Consider the following 24,694-nt stretch of genomic DNA (forward strand, 5'->3'; position numbering starts at 1 on the left):
GTCACTGAGTTTGTGCAGGCGAATAGAGGAGCCGGGCATCAGGGTAGGAGAGCCACCTGGGCTCAGAAACAGTGAGAGCTGGATATGGCAGAGGCCTGGGCACCAGCTGGAACCCTATCCCCCTTCCCACCTGCCCCCAGGAGAGCAAATGAGCATCAGGGAGGGAGCAAGCCTTGACAGAAATCCAGTCTTGACAGTCCTGCAGGCAGAGAAAAGGCTGCCAGTGCGGGAACTGTTAAGGGATGTGGCTCAGAGGCTGGGAAGGAAGAGGTTTGGAGATGCTGGATCATCCTATGTTCCTGGGATAGGGATGGGGGCAGTGACTCTCGGGATGACCTTAGAGGATGACAGGGACTTGCAAGGGGTCTACCAAGGGGATAGGAGGGGCTAGATAGAACAGCTCCTGCTCAGGGTTCCAAACAAGACGAGCGGGAGAATGGCACACATCAGCCCTCTGGGGCTCCTCACCCATGCAGCTCGACACACAAGTCAGAGTGGGTGGTCACCCCGAGGGCTCCCAGGACTGAGAGAACAGTGACCATACCCTGGGGAGGGCGGTGGAGGGAAGCAGGCGGGCTTCCAGAGCTCAGGACAGTCAGGAGGGGAAAGTTCTTTTAGGAGAATTCCCACTGGGCCACCTTCTCCTTCCTCTGCCTATTGGAGCAATGAAGGACAGGGGCATGTTCAGATGCATGTTAAGATTACTTCATTACATTTTAATTCTTTCAAAAATAGTGACACATGTTCTTTGTGCAGTAACTTTCTACAAACCAGATTATAAACACTACCTTCTTTGCTGCTCTGGATAGAAGAGTTTACTTAGCTCAAGCTAAGTAAGGTGTGAGTAAAATCAACATTTTAATGGTAAGAAAAAAATGGGGAGAGGCAGCAACCAGAGAACATTTTTGCCCAGGATTAAAGAAGCAGATGAGAACATGGGCTGTCCAACCACTGGAGTGATTGTCCACCCCATTCATCCAGTGGGATCTAGAAGGAGGCAGACATTTCATTTCGGTATCTGATTGTCAGATGGAGTCCAGCTGGGAGGAAATGTAAAGGAAGTCATTTCAAACCACAATTTCTCTGTGGTCTTTACAGTGTGTATATGAGAACCAAAGTCACTACTTGCTAACCCCAACACGGGCCTACTTTTGAGTTGGCATACAGGTGGTTCCTTCTGCAGGCCTCCAGGCTGTGAGGGAAATTCTCTAATTGAGAGCAGTTTTGGAGGTCTGGGGAGACAGGGTCAGCCAAGGCTACCCAAAGGAATTTGGGGGCTGGAAGCAAAGATTTCACAGAACCCCTGACCTTGGTGGCCGTGAGAGGGGACCATCCCCAAAGTCTCTGAAGGAATTCTAGGCCAGGGACTGGGGTCCACCATCAGCATGGCAGACTACTTTAGGGTCCATTCTAGGGTCACTTGAGGACCTTGCTCACTGTGAACATTTGTCCTCAACCCAAAGCTCCACTGGAGGGTAAAGCCTTTGAGAGCGAGGTGGGCGGCTGTCGTTGGTATGTGCTTTTGCCTGTCAGTTCCCAGTCACCTGGGAAAGTATGCCGATGGTTGACCCAGGCGGCCTTTTCTTTTCCTAGCAAACCTGTAGTGCAGCATTCTCAGCAGGGGAGGATTAATGGTAAAACACCAGACATGAAGCCCCCTCCCCTCTCACCCCCAAGCAAGCTCTGTGGTCTCTCAATCATCTTCAAACACCTTCTTCCCATGAGCCCTACACATTCTCCTTGCTTCTCTCCCACCCCAACCCTCAGCTCCCCTCACCTCCATGGGCCTCAGCATCCCCCTCCCCCAGCCTCTTCCCAGGGAAGAGAACAAGAAGAACCACATTTTAAACAAAATTTATTTTTCTTTCCTCAGGCCCCCAGTTCACATTTCTCCCTCAGGAGTCTGGTAGAGCTTCTGTCTGGTATCAGCCACCTCTTACATTTTGGGCCCCACACTCTCCCTACAGGGTGGCCCCCACCCCTCTGCAGGTGTGTGGAACCAGCACACTCCTGCCCCTTCTCCCTGGGGCCACAGCAACCCAGTCACCTGGGGTGGGGGGGAATGGCTACCCTCTCCAAGCAAGATATTTGTATGTAAGTTCAGGTGAGTTAGTTAAAGAATAACGAATTGATCAACAGTCAGATGGGGTCCCTAATCTCAGGTCCCGACAATAGGTATTTATTGGGTGCCTCCTGTCACTCCACAGGCATTTATCGAGGCCCCAATTCCATGTCAGGTTCTCATGCTGGGTGTCAGAGAGAGGTGACTTCAAGGGCTTACAGCTGTGTGCCCAGCACTGCTAGGTATGACGAGGGGTATCATGAAAGCAGGGTCTATAGTCCTCTACTGTCCAGAGATTTGTGTGTGTGTGTGTGTGTGTGTGTGTGTGTGTGTGTGTGTTGGGGTGTCACTGAAGCCAGTCTATGACATAATGCTATAGGTGAAGAAGTGATTGGGAGAAAGAACAACTGAGGTGGGGTTCAGGGGAAGGAAGAAAGGAAGCAGAGTTTGGAAGACAACATGACTCATGTTAGCAGGGAAAGGGGAAGGCAAGAATAAAATAGAGCAGCACTTTCAGACCCCTCCTGCTCCCGGAAGGGTTCCCTCTTGTATTCTAGTTCCCCTGAAGCCTTTGGGCTTTCCCTATGGGGAAGGTGGGGAGACTGGACTCCCTGGTGGCACAATGTCTGAGAGGCTGCTGTGGAGGGGAGTGTCGGGGCCGGGTGCCCCTGACCCAGTTGCATGGGCAGGCCCATGGCGTTGTCCCACCCTCTTTTAAGAGGCAATCAGCAGCAACCTCAATCTGGACGAGCCCCACAGGGAGAGGACCGACCTGAAAAACGGAAGTGAAGGCTGTCAAGCACTCAGCGGGGCAGGCCTCTAGGTCACCTGGTGAGGAGAGAATGTGGGGGGGTGGGAGAGGATGGGGTGCTGTGGTGTTAGGACCAGGAAGGAGCAGGGGCATTTGATAATTAAAGTTAGTTAAAGAAGCACTAAGAGATAAGTTGTCAACCAGGCTCCCAGGGGAGCTGGGATATAGACAGAGGCATTTTCACGTAACACAGATGCTTTCCCTTGACGTTGAAATGATTTCATAAATATCTGGGCCTATAGCCTTCTTTGGTGGCCAGGGCCTCACGAACTGTGGCAGTGGCCTTCTTGAAGTGTTGGCCCTGGTAGCAGGCAGTGGAGGTGGGTAACCTGGGTGTGAATCCCCCGGGAGGTGTCAGAATAATAACAACACATTCAGAACAAGCACTTATCCAGGGTTCGCTGTTTTCAGGCCTGGGAGTTAGCCACTTCACAGTCCTTACCCCGAGTCACCCTCACAATAACCCTGTGAGTTGTGGCAAGTACAGACGCAAGGGTTCAATCACTTGCTGCAGGGTCACCTTAACTGTTAGGAGTCCTTTATGCCTCCTGATAAAACATTTCTGCTTCTGGAAAGCCTGGGTAACTCAGTTGGTTAAGCGTCTGCCCAGTTGCACGGGCAGGCCCTTGGGGTTGACCCACCCTCAGGTCATAATCTCGTAGTTTGTGAGTTCAAGCACCATGTTGGGCTCTGTGCTGACAGCTCAGAGCCTGGAGCCAGCTTCTTTTTTTTTTTTTTTTTATAATTTTGTTTAATGTTTATTTATTTTTGAAGGATCGAGAGACAGAGAGTGAGCGGGGAAGGGGCAGAGAGAGAGGGAGACACAGAATCCGAATCTGTCAGCACAGAGCCTGATGCGGGGCTTGAACTCACCAACCGTGAGATCACAACCTGAGCTGAAGTGGTGGCTTAGCCCACCGAGCCACCCAAGCGCCCCTTGAGCCAACTTCTGATTCTGTGTCTCCCCCTCTCTGCCCCTCCACTGCTCACGCTGTCTCTCTCTCTCAAAAATAAATAAACATTAAAAAAAAATTTGTTTTTAATTTCTGCTTCTAGTATGTTTTGAGTGAAGTCAGAGAGAATGTGACTGGGGCCGATCAGAGCATGAAATTACAAGTCCAGGCTATCGGCCATCTCCTCTTTCCCACTTGAAGTTTTTCTTGCCTCACACAGCCCCACCTCTCCTTGCCCATGTCAACACCCTGAGCTGAGAGCCTTAGCTAAGATGGCAGAAATGCCAGGAAGGGTCCTCTACCCTGTGACAACACAGTGTGGACACAGCATGTATGTCCTCTGACCCTAGATTAGGTTTTTTTCAACCTTAACACTAATGACATTTTGGACCAGATGGTTCCTCAGTTTGTAGTGAGGAGGGAGGTTATCCTGTCTACTGTGGAATGTGACCAGCATCCCTGGACTTTACCCAATAGCACCTCCCCAGACAAAAATGTCTCCAGACGTTGCCAAATATTTCCAGGGGCGACAAAATTGCCCCACTTTAGCTCCTCACCCCCATCCGGTTAAGAGTCACTGTTACAGACCAATTCCACCAGGCATCTGATGACCCTCTCCCCTGCCCTGAGCTAACTTTTTCCACCTTCTGTGCCTTCTCACTAAGTTTTGCCAGGCTGCGTCAGCAGTAAATGCTGTGACTGTGTTGGTGACAGCCTACTGGCAGAAGCCCTCACCTCCAAGCTCCGAGGGAACCCAAGAACAGAGTCTTCTGCTGAGAGCCAATTAGAAATGTTTCCAATCAGTTCTACATGTTTTTCCTTTTTTGACTCCTTCCCCATTTGTCACCCTGTTCTTTCATTCATATGCAGGAAGAGGGATACGAATTCGGGATGTCCTAAAAGATGAAGAAACACTGACGCTATTTCTCATGAAAAATATTGGCCTGTCTGACTCAGTCGTCTACCTTCTGGTCAACTCCCAAGTTCGTCCTGAGCAGGTGGGTGGATGTCACTGGTCCCTGGAGTGGAAAGGTAAGCCCTGAGCCTGAGAAAAACAGGGGAGACCTTGCATTATTTTTCCTTCTTGCTTTCACATTCAGAATCCATGCTTTGTTCCAAATATTCAGAAAAATACCTGGGGGTCACTTGAGATAATGGGCCTTCCCATCATAGGATTCTGAAGCAGGCCAAATCCTGGAAACACTTCAAACAGCTCAGATTTTTATAGCTGGAAAGAACCTTAGAGATCACGTAGCTCCTCTTATATTTGAGGAAACTGGGGTTTCTTCATGTATTCATCAAATACTTAGGGACATTTTAGGTACCAGACTACAGTGTGAACAATACAGGCAAGCCCCTGCCTCTGGGAGCTTACATTCCAGTGGGAACAACAAGTAATAATCAAATAAGCGCTTCCAGGTTAAGATAGGTGCTGGGAAGAAAACGTGACAGAGTTGGGAGTTAGGGAGGAGCTGGGAGGCATGGGGTGGGGGCCTACTGGAATGAGACAGTCAGGGAGAGCCTTTCTGCCGAGGTGGTATCTGAGTAGACCTGCCTGAACAGAAGGCAGCCATGGAAATAACTGGAAGAGGAGAGTTCGGTGTGAAAACAGGCCACGCATGCGGTGTCTGAGTGTGCTGAGCTAACCTGCCCGGGTGGCAGGCCTCTGATTTCCTGCATGTTTTCTTCTCAGCGCCAGGCGATCCGCATTGCACATTCTGACCTAATCCCCCCAGAATCTATTTCATGCACCTTCATAATCTCCTATAGGCATTCACAGTGTGTTCACCACTAACACAAGACTTCCTCATCTGTGAAAGTCTGGGCCTCACAGGCTCCTGCCCAGCCTCCTGGGCCTGTGGGTTCCTGGCGTGATGAACACGGTGAGAATGTAAGATAAGCAGTGGCCCCATAGTGCAGACGCCCCTCCTGCCTTTCCTGGCCAGGTCTGCACCTCCTCCAGACCCCAGGGAAGACTGAGACATAAACAGAGAATTTCAGAGCCGGTGTCAGTCCTGAGATAAAGTCTGAGCCCAGAGGAGGGAGGGGGATCCCACCCTCCTGGGCAGGGCTGGCTCTGTGGAAAGGGGTTTTCAAGCTGGTTCCCTGCACAGCAGTAAAGAAGCCCATACCTGCTTTTCTGGCTTCTCAAACCCTGAGGTTTTCCCTGAAACTACCTGAGGGGAACAGAGGGTCAGCCTTGAGGTGGTCCATCAGGGCCCTTGGGACTCAGTGCCCACAGCACCCAGGCCTTGGCCCTTGAAGTCAGGCCTGGTGGCCCTGCTCTGCTCTCCCTCCCACCCCACCTGAGGGGGTGGTGGCTGCAGCATTGATGGCTCATTCTCCCCTTTGCTTTCTCTTAGCTCATAAAACTTAAGTCCTGGAAATGCCTGTGATGACTTCCAGTTGGTAATAAAAGGGAGATGGAGATAAGGGCAGGAATTTAGGGGAAATTTCTTTCCAGTTCCTCACTGGTGTGACATTTGGATCTCTAGTTGCTGTGCTGCTGGCATCAGAGCTGAGCCTCTCACGTGGGGAGAAGGGGCCAGAGTCACTGGCTATTATTTAGGCTGCTTGCTCCGATTAGCTGGTCCTTCCCTGATCAGCAAACGTGAGAGCTTGAGCTGGGAACCCCAAACTCCTGCTGCTTGCAGATGCCAATGCTGTTGTCCCATCTCTCTCTGGGCCAATCCTGTTGTCCCAGCTCTCTCTGCCCCCCCCCCTGCCCTCCCTGCTTCTCAGCCTGGTTGCAGGCTACACCTGCCTCCTGATCTCTAACTCAGTCTCCATCCAGCTGTGCAACTCCTTCCCAGCACCGTGCACCAGAGCTTTCCCCTATGGCAGCAGTGTTCTCTCTCTGTGCTGTCCAATATGGTAGCCACTAGCCGGATGCGGCTGGTAGCACTCAAGACAGGGCTAGTGCAGCTGAGGAACTGAATTTTAAATGTGATTTAATGTAGATTACTTTAAACTCATTATTATTATTTTCTCAATGTTTATTTTTGGGAGAGTGAGAGAGAGGGACAGAGTGAAAGCAGGGGGAGGGGCAGAGAGAGAGGGAGACATAGAATCCGAAGCAGGTTCCAGGCTCTGAACTGTCAGCACAGAGCCCGACGCGGGATTCGAACTCATGAACCGTGAGATCATGACCTGAGCCGAAAATCAGAGGCTTAACTGACTGAGCCACCAGGTGCCCCGTGATTACTTTAAATTTAAAAAACCATGTGTGGCTTACAGCTCTCTGATCGGTCATTCTCAGCAAACATGGGATTTTGTTCTTCACCATCAGGACTGGATGGCCCTCCTCGTCCTCTCTGCCTGGCATCCGAGCAGGTCTCCCTCCATCTAGGAAATTGTTAGACGATGAGAGTGGAATAGTTGTCTGGCTTGTCCCTCACCCTGCTCCCACACCCAGCTCTGTAAACTCCTGGACTTGCTTCAAGGTCCAGCTCAAGTGTTGCCTCTCCAATGAAATCATTCATAATCCCTCCTTCCTTTGTCTTGCCCCTCCCTCTTCCCTACTCAACAAGGAGCAAAGAGGTAGTGATAAAGCACAAGCTCTCGGTTCAAATCTCAGCATGGTGGCACAGTTAACTATGTGACCTCAGGCAAGTTAAATAACCACTCTGTGCCTCTGTGTCCTCATTTGTAAAATGGAGACAGTAAAAGTGCCTACCATATTTGATTGTTATGGGGGTCAAAAAATTAATATATGTAAAGCACTTAGAACAGTGTCTGGCACACAGTAAACGCTCAGTAAACCCTGGCTATTCTTAACACTTCCCTCTTCTGTGCTCTGGTTTCTCTGCATTCACTTTAGCACTTACCTGCTCTTTAAATGCCTGCATTTCCAGCTAACCGATAAACTCCTTGGAGAGCAGAAAACTCACCTTATTTTCTGTATCCCCAGTAACTGTTTTAGTCCCTGCAGAAAGGGACTCAGTGAAAGGGCATTGAATGGATGAGTCACTGAATGAAAGAATGAGCTGGAACCTCTGTGGTATCCCAGCTTTCCCACTAGCCTGCTGTATAATTTTCTCAAGTCACCTAACCCCTCCTCCATCGCTTTTTTCCCCTAGAATATTAGAGGTTTGGACAAAGTGAGCTCATTGATTCCCTCCACCTCAGAATGTTCTAGATGCTGGGATTAGGGTTGGGGGTGGGATTTTGCCTAGAGATAAGAAGCAGAGTGTGGGCAAAACAGAAAGGCTCTGTTGGAACATACACCCAGTTACAGTCCCCTGAGTTTGATGGAGTCCACATCAACCCAATGTCAGCCATGACCTGTGCCTCATTTAGCGGGTGATGGGGTGGGGTGGAGGGATGTAAGTAGTAGAGCCTAAACCTGCCCTGCTCTCCTGCCCTGAGAACTGTGTAATCTGAAGGTTTGAGGAGACCACAGAGACCAGGGAAGCTCAGGAACCTGTTCACAATACCTAGGTGTCAGGAGGCCAGTTAGTATCCTAGGTGGCCAAGGCTCCCTGGGCAGGGTTGAGGTCTCCTTGGTCTCTGAGGCCATCATGGGGACTGTGATTCAGGGTCCAAGAGTCACTGCCCATGAGCTCCACAGGGAGCTGTAGGCTGTGGACTATCCAGCAGTTAGGGTCACCAGATCAAACACAGGATATCCAAGTTAGTTTGAATTTCAGATAAACAAATGATTTTTTTAGCATAAGTATGTCCCATTTGGACTCTATTTGGAACATACTCATACTAAAAGGTGCTCATGGTTTATCTGAAATCTAAATTTAACTGGGCATCCAGTATTTTTATTTGCTAAATCTATTGAGAAAGGAGAGAGGGGGTTGGTCTCTTGCCATCACTCCGAATGCATCCTAGCCACTCCCACTCCTCAGCTTCAGGGGAGTAGGTCCTGATGGTACCTTAGCATCATGCTAAGAACATATCTCTCACATTTTAAGTGGCTCTCTGATAAAATGAGGCTTGGGAGCGTATAGTTTCCTGTGGTTGCTGTAACAAACCACCACAAACTTAGTGGCTTAAGACAACACAAATTTATTATGTTCTTGTTCTACAGGTCAGAAGTCTGAAAGTCAAGGTGTTGGCACGGCTTCATTTCTTACTGGGGAATCTAGAGGGAAATCCATTTCCAGTTTCCAACATTCCTTGGCTGGTGGCCTCCCCAGCAGTGGCTAGTCAAGTCTTTCTCATATCACATTATTTTGACATTGTGTCTTCTACCTCCTTCTTCCACTAGGTTTAAAACAAAAACAAAAACAAAACAAAACAAAGCAAAAAACCCTTGTGATTCCATTGGGTTCACCCAGATAATCCAAAATAATCTCCTTGTCTTAAAGTCAGCTAATCAGCAAGCCTTAATTCCACCTGCAATTCTAATTCCCCTTGCCCTACAACACAATGTATATACAGGTTCTGTCTGTTAGGACATGGACACCTTTGGGGTGGCTCGTATTTTCCTACAGGGAAGTTTCCAATTTTGCTTCTCTTGCCTGCAGTTTGCTCATGGAATCCCAGACCTGACACTGAAGGACATCGCCTGCAGCGAGGCCCTCCTGGAGCGCTTCTTAATCTTTAGCCAGCGCCGTGGGGCACAGACAGTGCGCGATGCCATGTGCTCCCTCTCCCAGGGCACCCTCCAGTGGGTGGAAGACACTCTGTATGCCAACGTGGACTTCTTCAAGCTCTTCCGTGTGGTAAGGGAGGCATTTAGCGGCTTACCTCGTGGAAGGTAATTCCTGGGTACAGTGGAGCCTGTCGCAGGTCATCAGGGACTCACAGATTGACAGTCAGGAGGGCTTGAGCCTGGCGTTCACAGTTCTTAAGGAAACTCCAGGCTCCAAAGACCTAAGGAATCTTGACTGATAATATATCTAGAGTAGTTGTCCAGGCACCCAGGAGTCACTGTTGGGTTCACCATTAGTTTTGTGGTTATGAGAGAACCATGGGGGATGGGTGGGTGGGAGAAGAGTTACAGAGAGGGAGGGAGGCAAATCATAAGAGACTCCTAGATACTGAGAACAAGCTGGGGGTTGATGGGTGGGGGAGAGGGGAAAGTGGGTGATGGGCATTGAGGAGGGCACCTGTTGGGATGAGCGCTGGGTGTTGTATGGAAACCAATCTGACAATAAATTATATTTAATAAAAAAATTAAAAAAATAAAAAAAGTTATGTGGTTATGTAGTTACGTGGCTAGGTTCACCCTTAGTTATGGGGCAGGTCTGAGTCCACTCCAAATGTGGGACAAATCCTCTCTACCACCTCTAGCAGTGGTGGAAAGGAGAAGGCCTGGTTTGACTCCCTGCCCTACCATTTCATAAGATAGCTGACCTTTACTGGCCCCATTACTCATGTATAAAACAAATATAATACTGTATAGAATGTTAAGAAGGGAGACATGGAAAAATAAATGTAAAGCATTTAATAAATTTCAACAAATGAGAGCTTCACACTCTGGGTCTGCTCTTGACCACAAAGGTTGCCTTTTCTGGGTAGAAAAGAGTAACAAAAAACTTCATAGTCTCAAAAATTTGGAAAGCCCTCAATTAGCTCAAACCTGTGTTCTAGAACTGCATCCCAGACACACTTCTTGGGACTTGATAATACCTCCTCTTTTGCTAGGAGGATGAGAGGGAATTATAAAAAGGAGGTGAAGAGCAGCAGTTCTCACACTTCAGAGTGTATGAAAATCATCAGGGCAGCTGGTAAAAGATGCAAGTTCCAAATTGCCATCCCCAGAGACTGATGCAGGAGATCTGGGCTGGGCCCAGAACCTGCCCTGTTACCTTAAGGGATTCCAGTGGACATCATTGTAGGCCATGCTTTAAGAAACACTCAAAATTAGAATCCTTCAGAGAAGATGACATATATAATAATATAATAACTATATACAGTTATATATATAATTATATATAGTTATATATATATAACTTAATATAACTTAATAATTATATATAGTTATACATAATAACTATATATATAGCTCATATATATAAATGTTTCTAGGATCCAATTGTGTTTTTTCTTGTGCCTGCATTTAAACAATTTTTTTTTCAATTTTTGCTTATTTTTGAGAGACAGAGAGAGACAGAGCATGAGCAGGGGAGGGGCAGAGAGAGAGGGAGACACAGAATCTGAAGCAAGCTCCAGGCTCTGAGCCATCAGCACAGAGCCTGATGTGGGACTCGAACTCGTGAACGGTGAGATCATGACCTGAGCCAAAGTCAGACACTTAACGGACTGAGCCACCCAGGTGCCCCTCTTGTGCCTGCATTTTAATTTCTGAAACTGTGTTGTAGGAATACGTCAATCATGAGAACTTCGTTGAGGAATTTGCCTTTTGCCTTTTTATGGTTGCTCTCTCAAGTCTGAGAAAATCCACTCTCAGCTTGTCTTTAAAAGCAAGCTGAAAGCTTTTAAAAATAAAACAAAATAAAACAAGACCCCTCCATTTCTGGCAGAGTTTATACTTCATTCCTTTCGAAGTGTGACTCTCCCTTAGAATGTTACTCTACAATGTTCCCAGCTCATCTCATCAGGTGGGTCTCCAGAGTGGTAAGAGGGGTCGGTACTTATGGATGCCATCACCGCTGAGAGCCCAGGACCCCAGAAAGCTCTCTTGGCTCCCCATGGTGCAGGGAGAATTAAAGGCATGTGGTTCAAACTTCTCTGTCCAAAATTCCAAAGGGAGTCAATTTTAGACTCATTCCTTGGTTTGCTTTTAGAATCAGAAGAGGAAGTAAGGTGATAAAGATCCCTTATTCTGGACAGCTGAACACCAGCACAGCTAGGGACTAGTACCTGTGTTTGCAGAGGTGTTAAAGGGCCCTGGGCACCCAGGATCGTGCAATCCTCTGGTCACTAGAAAAAAGACAGGGTTATGCATCTCTTTTTGAAGTACCTTGGCTTCTGGAATAGGCAAATGTACCTTTAGGGCATGACCACCAATACTGGGAAAACAGCTTGTAGCAGGACAAAGGGGGACCTAGGCAAAAATTTCCATTAGGGACTGGAACCAAACTCAGGTCACTGGCTTCAGAACGACCAGAAAGTCTTTCCTTCTGTAAGTGCTAGAGTTCAGAAACCAGAGGAGAACTCTGGCTGGTCGTCCTCACTGACCTGAGACTTGTCCTGCGTGGTTGCTCACAACCTCTGTACATGTGTTCATGCACTCAAACCTGACCGGGTGCCTTCAAGGGGCTAGGCACTGTGCTGAGGCCAAGTCTCCAGCCATGAGCCTTGAGCCATGAGCCCTCCCACCCTCACTGAGCTCTCAGCCTGAGATAAGCAAAAAGGTGTTAGAAAAACCAACACTGACAACATTTGGTCACTGTAGCAGTGGTTCCCAGCCTGGCTGCACATTGAACCACCTGGGGAACTTTTAAAAATTACCAATGCCTGGCTCCCACTCCCAGTGGGCCTTAGTGTTTTTAAAAGCTTCCCAGATCATTTCAATATCCAGCTGGGTTGAGAATCACTGACCTAGAACATAGGAGTTTGATTCCCAGGTTGAGAATCACTGACCTAGAACATAGGAGTTTGATTTACAGTCTCAGTTTCTGTAGATGAAGCATAATAATAGTATCCCAAATGCCACTAAGGCTTCAAAGCGCTTTCATTTGATCACCCATAAGACCAGGGTGCTGTGGACCCCATCCTCCCTGCCATTCTTTTAACAAAGACAACTCATAGCCCCAGAGACCCCCTGGAGGAAAAAAAAAACTCAGCAGGAAGTGGGTCCCCAAGACGACCCCCTACCAGCATTCTTCTTGCTCCTGCTCCTCTCTGTGGGGAAAGACGAGACCAAGACAGGACGCATGGAGTGCAAGCAAAGAAGACAAACACCCTGTCTGGTGCCCTTGAAATGTGCTTCTTCATTTGAAAAATGGATAGAGTGGCTAAACATTAAAAAATAATAATAACTAATAAGGAAACCCAAAAGAGATTGCAGGCATGAACACCAGAGTTTTGCTTTTACTGCTCCTGTACCTATTCTCTCAGTGTTTTCAGAAAAACAACCCTGAGGCAGCAGAGAAAGGCTCAGGGAAGACCCTCAGACCCTCTGAGACGGCCATCAGGGAAGCAGGGGCTGCTCCGAGGCCAAGGGTGGGGGCCCCTCCGGGACTAGGCTGTTGTTGCAGCTGGTTGGCGGGCAGCCACGCTTAGCTGCAGCATGGGGGAATGCTGCACCTTCTGTTCTCCTGGGCTGTTTCTCATACGCGTGTCCGCCAGTGTGCAAATAAGGTTTTATTAAATGCCAAGTTAGTGCTCATTAACAAAGAAAGAGGGGCACTGTCAGCAAGCCGGTGTGACAATCCCCGCCCCCGTGGTGTAAGGTGCAAGGGCGTGCATTGGTGGGTGGGCGTGCAACCTCCAGACCCGGAGGTTCAGCTGAGGGAATCCGGGAGGAGGGTTTGGCCGTTAGCACCAACTGGGGCCAGCTGTGTTTTCCCTCGGCCCCTTGGAGATCAGAAGCCAGCGTTCTCATCCTCAAATAATCCCAACACGGTATCCGCGGCCTGACTCCCACCCCGCCCGTCCCTATACGTACAGTCACGCACACCAAGCGCACGTGCCTGCCGGGGCGTGCGTACAGGCAGGCACGCGCACGCGTGCCGCACGCCCAGGGACCTGGGTGGACTGTCAGGTGGCGGGATTTTTCTCTGAGGAGATTTAGGCCCTCCTGGTTTCAGCTGGGCGGAGATAGCTTGAAAGAGCTTGGTTTCACCTGCGGTCTTCTCGGGCTTGATGCCCCTAGCTGGAAAACCAGCAGCTCAGGCCTGGGCCCACGGTATCTGTATCAAGTAGCGTGCGCGCCAACGCTACCTGAAACGTTGCACACCTCGTAAAAATGGTATGTCAGTTTCGGGTGAGGGGTTGGGACGTTTCCCATCAGATTTGGCCCAAGGCTTGCATGCCCCTCCTCCTCCTTCTCCTCCCTCTAAGGTCCTTCCTGTTTTCTCTCCGACTCTGCTGCACAGCTTTGAAATCTTGCTGAGAAGCAAATCTGTCCCTTCTGCTCTGAATGTTTATTTGTGGAAGTTCGGCAGGGGAACGAAGGCTGTGCCAAGACCTGCCACACTGCTGGGAAATCTGAATTTGCCTCCCTTCCCCCTTCTCAATGGATGTTGATGGAGGAAATTTGGCCTCACGGGCATTTTGGCCCCCGGTTTTCCCCTTTGCAACCGCTTTCGGTGTGGCACAGTTCGGTTTTCCTTACTTGCTCTCAGCCACTATTCTGTCACAGTTTTTAATTTTCTGACTTCATTTCACCTATATCTCTTTCACTGTGGGGCGGCTGAACACTGATTGGAACGCGGAAGGACCCGGTCTTGGGGGTTGACCGTATGCGCCTTTCAATGTCCTGCTTTGTTCTTGGCTCTGCTCCCTAACTTGCTGAATCGTGGGGAATAAATGTGGGTGGACTGCCCCATGTGAGATGGCCATGGTTTCTGTTCTCTGGGATCTTTCATTGCAGTTTGTTAAATTCAACTTAGCGCATTTCAGTTTTCAGATAATGGTGCTGTGTCACAATTCTCTGGAAAAGCCCCAGTCTCCAGGAATTTATAATGAGGTTCCGTTAATGACTTAACCTCATGATTTCCTCTCCCTCCCGATTCTCAATCTTTGGACTGACAACTTTCTCCCACTTCTGTGTGAGTTTTGGGAGGGAGGGAGAGAAAGGAGTGATACCCAGTGCCAGCAGCATGGGCGAGGGGCAGCAGCTGTTGGATGAAAATAAAATGATGTCAGAAATTAGGGTTTTTGCTTTTTTGAAAATTATAAAGCTCACAGCAAGTATATTTGGTTTATAGCATTAGTATTTGTTCTGCCTGCATCTGTAAAACCATGTATCTATTACAATCAAAATCTCCACTGGGTGAATGGATTTCGGTAAAGAAATAAAGAGGAAATAGGAAAGAGAAACATTAATGTACATTAAATGTGCATCTGGCCAATGGGCTTGATTGTTACTGGTCTACTTAGATTTCTTGTGGGCCCCAGGCATACAGGAGGCCAGAGTGTGTTTTCATGATACATGAGATGTTATTTTCATCAATTTAAAAGGAAAAAAATACTGAGAGGTCAAAATGAAAATCAGACACAAGAGGACCCTTGCGAAAGTTGCTCTTCTGATAACAGGTCCTGGGTCCTGGCCTTTGCTTAGCAGATACAGATTGAGCACCAATGTATTAGGGATCAGGTTCTCTCCAGGGTAAACTGGTTTTGAGAAGGATTTTGGCCTCTGATAGTTCTTAACCTTTTTATGAATTAGGACTACCTTTGAGAATCTGATAACAGCTCTAAACCTTTTCCCTAAAGAAATAGAAGTTCACGTAGACACACAGGGTAGGAGTTCATGGAGTCTGTGAAGCCAGGCCCTAGGTTAAGAACTTTTGCACTAAAATTTCTTTCTTACCTATTGTTAGTATATGTCCTTCCCTCAAGTGTCTCATAGTCACAGATTCTTCCTTAACTCTCCTTATGAAGTAATCAGCTTCTCCCCTGAGCATGGACGCAGTAGTGAGAGGACCAGAGGCTGGGCAGCCTGCTGGAGCACACACAGATCTGGGGGTCAGGACACTGGGTCTTGGCTCTGGGTTGGCCCCTAACTTGCTGTCATTTAAGTGACAGTTTGCTTACTTGCTACACTTGCTCCCCATTTGTAGAATCAGATAATAAGACCTATGCTAGTTGTCTAATGTGATAGTGAAATTCACATTAGAGAAGAGATGGAAAAGCACTTTGAAACAAAGCATTTTTGCTCTTACCAAAGCAGGAATGCAGCCACTTTGCAGAGGCCCCCTTGCTCCCTTGTCATTGCTATACTCCCAGAAATGTTCTGCTCAAACACTTAGGTAGGACATTCTCCTTTCTCAGACCCCTCAGACTAGCAAGAGTCTGTCTCACGCATTGACCTTTCAACTGCCCTTAGATTCCAAACTCAGTTTTGCTTTCATCAGCCACAAATATCGGGACTGAAGTCACAGCAGAGGAAAAAAGGCCTAGTTTCTTTGGAGCCAAGCAAAGTCCCATCACTTGTCTGTTCACATACTCCAGAGCCCACCCTCTCATTCAGATGCTCTGTCCCTTCCAGTCTTGGGAGACAGCATGTCTCTGTGACCTCTCCTGGTAGAGACAGTTTGGCATTTCCCCCAACCCTGAGTGATTTAGTCTGAATTCTCCACTCATGACGCATTTCCTGGTACTCAGGGTGTCCCCTCCTGGTTGCCCCCTCACCACTGAAGCCTGCTTCCTCTCTTTTCATCTGATGCTTAACAACTGTCAGGTTGCAACAAACATACTTCAAATCCACATTCTCCCAGTTGCCCAGCAACAACTTCCCTCCTGGATAAATCTGGATTTCCTGTAGCAGCAGCCCAGGACTGAACACAGCAAGCCTGTACTGTCTATCCACAGCTTCGTCTGCTTTTCACCTCTGTCTGGGTGCTTTCAAAACAGCAGTTCATCCTTCACTCCAGAACCTTCCACCAGCTCCCAAAGGCCATGTCATCCCTGTAAATACACTTTTAACCTGAGGCTACCTATTTACCCTTGTGTTAGATAGATCCTCAGCTTAGAAATAATACTGTTTTCCAGATGGTCTTTTTTGAATCGGAGAAAGTAAAACAAACAAAAGTCTCAACTCACAAAAACATTCTTTTGTGTGTCGGCAGAGTGGTATCTGTTTGATTAATCTATTGGGTCTAAAGCATCAGCAAATATTGCTCAAGCAAGATTTTTTTTTTAGTAGCTAATATGCTTTATTCTTCCTTAGCAAAAAATAATATGTAGTCCCAAAGGACAGACATATTTCTTATCCCTTGAGAACCCAAATAGAAACCTAATATAGAGTGTTTTTGGCTGCCAGCTAGGTCCTTCTATCCATTTCTTGAATACAGATCAAGGCCCAGGGATCCCCTCCCCCCATTCCCAGACCAACCACACATGATGGGAAATGATAGGGACATACCCTTTCCATAGCCCTGTTTATATATCCAGTCTTTCTAAGGAGGCCTAATCAGACCTTGAACTTGGGTTGACAGTGTTGAGCCCGGTTGTGACATGGAAGGGTTACTTGTTATTTGGGAAATTAAGAGAATGTGTTGGCATAGGAAGCAGTGGGGTGCATGTGTGATTGAGAGACAGAGAGGGAGGATACTTGCCATTTTGGTCTCTGACCTTTCTTCCAGAAATGTTTTTACATTTCCATTCAAATAAACTTATAGTCTCTTCCGGTTCTTTTGGCAGGAACAATCCATGTGAATTTGAATAGATAATGGGGGAGGAAACCAAAGGAAGAGGAGATCCCTGGGAAAGTTATTTTATAATTTATGGCAACATCAGTCAGACAGTCGGTGACTAGATATGCATGGAGAGTTCTCTAGAGGGGGCAGGCACTGTTCTGAGATGTAAATGGTAAAAGATGTGAATACGAGACCCCCGTCATTTACCATCTCCACTGGAAAGAGCTAGGACAAGAATTGCAGATATGGTATAAGCACATTACTGGAACTTAGTAAATATATGAATAATGAATATTACTATTAGCAAGATCGAAAAAGAATATTAACTAGATATAAAAATGCATCTCAAGCTGTTGTTCCTCCTGTCTCCTCTCCCCCAAATTCCTGGTCTTGTTCTTATCTGGCTATGTCTCTAGTCACTCTCTCTTCACATTCCTCCCTCCACCTGGAATTCCTGGCCCTCCCTTTCCATCCACAAACACTGTCCTCACCCTCAGGATCATCACCTTGTCTTCTTTCGAACAGTAACCTTTCCCGTCCCCAGGTGGAACTGACCACTCCTTTCCTGTAAGTCACCATTATATCTGTAGAGACATACCTCATGGAACCCAAAACCTCAATATACTCTGTCTTTTCCCCACTAGATTATAGTTAATTTACTCATTAATTACTATAAAATATTTATTGAGCATCTGTTGTGCACCATGCCCTGAAGATACAAAATTAAAGCCTATCTTTATGCTTACTATGCTTTATGTTTACAGTATAGTGGAGAAACAGACACATTACAAATAATAGTAAACCAATGTAAAAATGATAAATGAATGCCCTGAGAATTCTACTAGCAGCTAGGAGGAGCACCTAATTCATGGGGAAGGAAGGCTGAAAGAGCATGGTAGTGAGGGAAGGAAGACTTTCTGGAGAAGTCAAGGTGGTTTCAGATGAGTTGACAGTGGCCACTAGGAGTGGTGGTGAGAATGGGGTGGAATGGGATGGATTGGCCATTTTATTTATTAGGCTCTGAAGTGATAGGTGTAGCTTTGCAGAGGCCTACAAGAATGTTTGAGACTTGAAAATAAAAAAAATTATGGCTCTGAAATACAAAGAAAAAGCTTTAAAACTGAAATTAATAAGCATTACATAGAATGTTTAAGGAAGATAATATTATTCAAGTTTAGTTAAATTTAGTATTCATAAAATTTAAAATTCAAAAGCTTGTTTGTAGTCCAACTTTACAAACATTCCTAAGTATTTGCAATGATTGCTAAGAAATCATATCGGATCATTCATTAAGTGAGCTACCCAAAGCTAAATAATTTCAAAAGCAAAATTAAGGGCCTTCAAAAGTGTATATGTAGAAATCTATCCATATTGATATGTAGATATGACAGAGACACAGGTGCTTTTCACCTGTGTGTTGGTTGAATTTGACGCAGGATGGAGTTTTAAGAGCAGACTATGCCTAGAACCTATGGAGGTAAAAGAGAGGGGATGGAGAAAAGATGTCCACTTATGTAAAACACAGCCTCCGATCATCCTCAGCCCACAGTCAAATGAGGAAAATAGACAACAAACTCACAAAGAAGGGGAAGTAATTAAAAACAGTTGGAGCTGGTGACTTACTGATGTCCAATCTCTTCGGACACATGAATGTGACAGTTCTTTATTTTCCACGCTCTGGGTTCCTAGCCCCTTTTGGGTTCCTTCTCATTACCTAGGACCTGGTTGCTTTATTTCTCTGCACTTAGGACTCTAGTCCTTGACTCCAGCTTCCTCCCATACCAGTTTTTCATATGTCCCTTGGCTACCCTCTTTGCAATCTGAGGGCTTATCCTGCCCCACACTCAGACTGAGTACCAGTTCCTAGGTCTCTAGGCTGAGGATTTTGACAATGGAATGGGAATGGGTGTGGATCAGTGATGACTTTTAGGCTTTTAGCTTTGGTAACAGGGCAGAAGTTGGTGCCACCAGCTGAAGAAGTGTGCACAGGAGCAGAAGCTGGTCTGGGGATGGTGATGTGATTAGTTTAGGATGAGTTGGATCTGGGCAAAGGTCCAGCAGATGGTTGGGGGTAGGGGTTGGGAGTAGAAGTCATCAACAAAAAGGTAGCAGATTAAATGATGAGGGGAATGAAACTATCCAGAGAGAGTATGCAAAGTGAGAGGAGTGAGGCCACAGAGGCCCTCAGGAACCTCAGCACTGAAGAGAAGGTGGAGGCAGAAGAGCTCATGGGAAAAATCAGAGAAAAATCAGAGCAAACCAGAGAAGAGCAGTGTCACAGACATTGAGGAATGAAAAGGACATGATTAAAAGTCTTGAGAGAAGCAGAGAGGTCTGAAAACACAAGAATCAAAAGTGTCTATTAGACGTAAAAACTAGGAAGAAACTGGGGATTTAGCTAGAATGTTATAGCATCTTGGTTGGATGGTGAGGATGGAGGACAGAAGTATTGGTGATGAATTGATGTCACTGAACATGGACTACTTTTCCAAGAAATTTGGGAATAGAGACTGGAGGAAGGCAGTTAGACTGTAGCTACCAGGGAATAAGGCATCAGAGGAAGTTCTCTCACATGTGAGGATCTTGAGCACATATATGTGAGAATAGTGAAAGGAAAGCTGAAGATACATCAGTGAGATTCTTGAAGGTAAACTTAATTAAAGGGAGAACTTTGTTTTGATCATTGCAATACCCGCCCCCCCCCCCCCCAGCACCTGGCACATAGCAGACAGTCTATTCCTATTTGTCAAGTGTGTAGTTATGTCACTTAGAAATTGTAACAGAATGCTGAAAAAAACAGTGGGTTTCATATTCTTTCCAAAGCAGGGTCCTGCAGTAGGTCATTCAGGAGTGATGTGGAGGCTCCACAAATTTTCCCAAGAACCCAGGCTCCTCTTCCATCTGCCACTCATCCCTAGCATGTGCTTGTCATCTGGTGATCTTGAGATGTCTGCTCTACCTCTCTCAGCACATCAGTGTTCCAAGCAGTGTTCCAGTGTTCCTTCTTCAAATGGTGTTCCCCAGAAGCCCCACTTCGTGACTTTTCCTGACACCATATTGGTCCAGTTTTGTCACATGATCACCCCATATACAAGGGAGGCTGGGCAATGTAGTTTTTTTAAGCTAGGCATTATCACCATTAGCAAAATCAGATAGACCTACATATTAGGAAATGTAGAAAGAAGTCCAGCTCTATGGAAGAGAAGCAAGAGAGAAGGCTAGAGGGGGAGCCATGTACCAGTTCATGAGAGGCCATGTGTGTATAGCACTGATACTGACTCTTTCTCCTGGAGGCAGTAGGGAGCTATATAAGATCTTTGAGCAGGAGAGGTGACATGGTTGGATTGGCCTGTTAAGTAACTCAGGTTACAGTTTGGGGAATGCATTGGAAGGAAGGAATCTAGAAGTTAGGGTCCATCAGGAAGGCTATTCTGATGAAGTGTTCTGGGAGAGAGGCATGGAGAGCATGGGCAAAGGCAGTCCTAGTGAGGAAGAGAAAAAGGATAGGAGGGATTATTTAGTTAGTATTCATTTATTCAGCTATTTACTTATTTTTGCTTGTAAATAGCCTCTATTTTTAAAACTTTCTATTACAGAAATAAGTATAAAAGTTGACTAATATAATGAACTCCCATTTATCTGTCACACAGCTTCAGCTATTTTCAACATTTGGCTGTTGTTATAATCTGTTCCTCACTTTTTTTCCCCCAATATATATATTTTTTTATTCTGAGAGAGAGAGAGAGAGAGAGAGAGAGAGAGAGAGAGAGAGAAAATCCCAAGCAGGTTCCACACTGACAGCACAGAGTCCCATGCAGGGCTTGAACCCATGAACCATGAGATGATGACCTGAGCCGAAATCAAGAGTTGGACACTCAACCACCTGAACCACCCAGGAGCCCCTCCCTGAAATCTTTTAAAGCAAATCACAGGCAACATATCATTTCACCCTTAGATACTTCCCTATGTATCTCTAACAGATGAAAACTTACTTGTTTTAACAAAACCACAATTCTGTGATCATACCCAACAAAACAATAATTCCTTAATATTATCTAATACCCAATCATGTTCACTTTCCCTCTGATTGTTGCAGTTGGTTTATTAGGTTCAGAATCAAAATAAGGTGCACACATGACATTTTATTGCTGTATCTCTTAGAGATCTCCTTTCATCTCTAATAGATCTTATTGGATGTACTTAGGAGGTGAATCAACAGGAGTTGGTGATAACTTGCCACTGGCATACATTTTTACCTGCTGGTTTCCTCCCTGCCTACTGTTCTCAGCCCCACCCTCCCATGGAATGAAAACAGGAATTAAAGTGCTTTGCCCAGCGTATGCTGAAACTATTTTCAAGGAGTTTGAAAAGAAGTCCTGGCAAGACCAATAGCTAGGCTCAGTGTGAAGGTTAAGGAGGGAAGATGCTTCTCAGTGGTGTAGTTTCAGTGGTGGCTTTGCTGCTACTTCCTCTGGTAAATTGTTCTCCTGTCTGCTTTGTAGCTCTCAGAACAAAACCTTTCATTTTCCAGCTAGAAAATGAGCTAGAAATGCTGGTGTTCCATGAGTGTGCCTATATTTATTCTCCAGTATCCAGGTCAGAGAGAATGCGAGGGCCCCTGCACCTACAGCAGGGAGAAGGGAGGGCAGGACCACTGCTTGAAATGGGAGGCTAGACTGCTCACACCCTAATTCCACCTGCTTCTCAGCTATGCCGTGGCTGGATCAGCCCACCCGTCATTTAGGAGAACCACCTTGGCACATAAAAAGCTGAGGCTTGTGGCTTGTGGTCCACAGATATTTGAGTCAGATATTACACATTGATTTTGTTAAAAATGCAAAGCCCCTGCAGACGTACTCAAGATGCACTTTGAAGACCACCATCTTAAAACTTAGAATTCATTCCTAAAAGACACAGGATCAGTGGTTCAATCAGTTCTGAAACTATAAAGAATGAAGCCATTCACTCAGGACTAGAACTTGGTTTCAGGAAAGTGAATTTTTCAAATTGGGCTCAGGTTTGGAGCCAGCAAACTTGTGGGCTTCCACATTCCCCATATAGACAGAAAGTGGTGAATAGTTTTGTGTTGTCACATGGGCCTGGGATCACCAGAACACTGCCGTCAACTAGATAATCTTCAAGGAAACTTTTCAAAGCTACAGCAGCAGCTTTAAAAGCAGCATGACACAACTAGCCAAATCTTCCATATAAGAAAATAGTGTTGAACAGAGGAAGGGTCACAGCCTACTTGAAAGGCCACAAAGGGAGCAGAGACGTGAACAGTGCGGAAGCCTGAGAGTATCTGCAGAGCCCAAGGTACACAGATGGGCACCTCTGCGCACAGCCTTCCCTTACAGTCCAGCAGCTGTGCTGTTTTCCTTCCTCCAGGAGGCCTGTTTGATGTTGCTAAACCAGCAATCAGAATCGCTTTGGCATATTTAATGTCACGGTGAAACTATTTGTGATTGGCTAGCTCAGCAGCATCACTCGGAATTGATTTTCCTGAATTAGATAAAACAAGTTTGCTTTTGAAAGTAATTTAGCAGAAGAGGTCCTGTGATGAAAAAAAGGGAGGAAATGTTTTTCAAGCATACGGGAGATCGGATAGCACCCATGTGTATACGTATAACCTATACATATATATGTATATACACATACTATAAACTTTTTATATATTTTTTCCTATCAATCATAGCTTCCCACACTCCTGGACAGCAGTTCTCCAGGTATCAATCTGAGATCCTGGGGAAGAATATTATCTGTTATGTCATCAAGAATTCAAGAGGTAAGTAGCCTGATGATACTAATGATAATTTTATTATATCTTTCCACCATTTTACCACACTTACTATATCAAACAACTTAATTTTACCTTAGATCTGTTCAAGGAGAAGTACTGTTTGAACTTTCCATCTAGTAACTTCAAAGCACCTGTTCATATCCTAATTATCTGTGCTCCTAGGTTGGAGGCAAAAAGAAGGGAACCATGGTTCTGATTTCACACCTAGGAAGAAATGGCACCTTGTCTTGTGTGGCAGATTATCAGTGGATTTGCATTGAATCTAACTCCTTCCAGTATTGATGTGGTTCATCCTCTTATGCTTTTACAATTCACCTAAAATCTATACTGCTAATAGCAACAACATATACTTACAGAGTGCTTACAGGCACTATTTTAAAGTGTCTTAAATATATTGACTCGTTCCATCATAAAATAATTGACATTTTTGTGTTTTGTGAAAGAAGTGCATGTTTTAATTAACATCTGTTTGCCCAAGCCTTTTCCATATAGGAATTGATTCTCCACTCAATAGATGAAAACTACTGGGGGCATAATAATGAAGAGACAAGTATGATCACTATCCTGTGAAACATGCAATCTAATGGGGAAGAGCAACGTAAAATAAAGTTACCTTCAAGTGTGATTATGAAAGGGAGGCAAAAGCTGAAGTATGATTTTCGCCAAACATTTCTGCCCTCCAGTATTTCTCAGCTGACTTGGGCTTAGCCAACCTGGAAAATTGCATTGCGGAATCTGTCTGCATAAAACTGAGTTCATCCTGAGCAGGGTGTGAGTGCTGCTATGAGGGAAAGTTAGAGAAAGGTCCATTGTACTGATGGCCACCTGTTCTAGTGGGAGTCTCTGACATTCTTTTCTTCATAAGCATTTAAAAAATTCTTAGCAGTCTAATAGGGTAGAAAATGGTAGAGGATGTGAAAAAAGTTCCCAAAACATATCAACACTCCTCATTCCGTGTGGGAGTCCCAGAAGTCTTCTTGCCTGTCTAGATAGCAAGTGTAAGCATTTCTGAACTGGGTTGCAGCAGATGGCTCAGTTTATATTAACTGATACTAGACCATTTGACCCCAGAACAGCCCCTTCATCTCCAAGTGCTTTGATTAAATGAGCAACATAATAATGATAATAACCTCTTTCAAGACTTATCATAAGACTTACTGTTGTCGAAGCAATTTGAGATTCCAACTTTATTATTGAAGCCTAGACTGTGATTATAGGCATGACTCACAGTGTGGATTCTACACAGCACTCAACAGTTTCAGAGGGCAAGTGGTGGCATGTGGACAAAGACAGGGATGGCAGGTAAACATCACTTACTGAAGTAGGGGGAACTGTTTTAAGTCTCCTGTGATTTGAATCCTAATGTTTTCTTTCTTTTTTTTTTAATTCCCAAGTGCCTTTGGAAATTAGTAGTAAGTGTGTTTGGGGAATAAAAGCAGCATTGTTTTTATTTTGTATTTTCCCCTAAACCAAAGCCAGGTGGCATATGGAACCTGAGACTCTGACAACTCTGGCAACCCTCAACTTAGTTCTTAGCATTACAGATCTACCTTCAGAGGATGAGTCCAACAAGGACCACAGGTACCCACAAGGAGAGGAGAAGACCACCAGCCTGTTCTTAGTATGGTGCAGAATTTACAACGTGTTTTTCCAAGAACGGAGACTTTGTTCTATATTTGCTTGCATCTTAAGTCACTCACACACACACACACACACACACACACACACACACACACACACACAGAAACTACAAACTACACATTTCAGGGAAATAGAAGAATTCACCTTTGATAAAATTAAGCTAATAAGAAGGTAATTTTCCAAATATAAGAAACTAAATTC

At 45.8% G+C, this 24,694-nt stretch overlaps 2 protein-coding genes across 2 annotated transcripts in view; both read left to right on the plus strand.

Moving 5' to 3' along the window:
* The window catches only part of LOC125171717 (retinal-specific phospholipid-transporting ATPase ABCA4-like), a 32,980-nt gene extending 23,388 nt beyond the window's left edge, over positions 1-9,592 (plus strand). The window contains exons 8-9 of the mRNA XM_047868872.1: positions 4,697-4,824; positions 9,304-9,592. Of these exons, the coding sequence (XP_047724828.1) occupies positions 4,697-4,824; positions 9,304-9,540 (365 nt within the window). The 3' untranslated portion in view covers positions 9,541-9,592. The remainder of the gene's footprint in view (positions 1-4,696; positions 4,825-9,303) is intronic.
* A 3,869-nt stretch (positions 9,593-13,461) lies between these two features.
* The window catches only part of LOC125172011 (retinal-specific phospholipid-transporting ATPase ABCA4), a 105,522-nt gene continuing 94,289 nt past the window's right edge, over positions 13,462-24,694 (plus strand). The window contains exons 1-2 of the mRNA XM_047869409.1: positions 13,462-13,658; positions 22,748-22,837. Of these exons, the coding sequence (XP_047725365.1) occupies positions 13,656-13,658; positions 22,748-22,837 (93 nt within the window). The 5' untranslated portion in view covers positions 13,462-13,655. The remainder of the gene's footprint in view (positions 13,659-22,747; positions 22,838-24,694) is intronic.

This window comes from Prionailurus viverrinus, chromosome C1, assembly GCF_022837055.1.
Source record: "Prionailurus viverrinus isolate Anna chromosome C1, UM_Priviv_1.0, whole genome shotgun sequence".
Classification (NCBI taxonomy): Eukaryota; Metazoa; Chordata; class Mammalia; order Carnivora; family Felidae; genus Prionailurus; species Prionailurus viverrinus.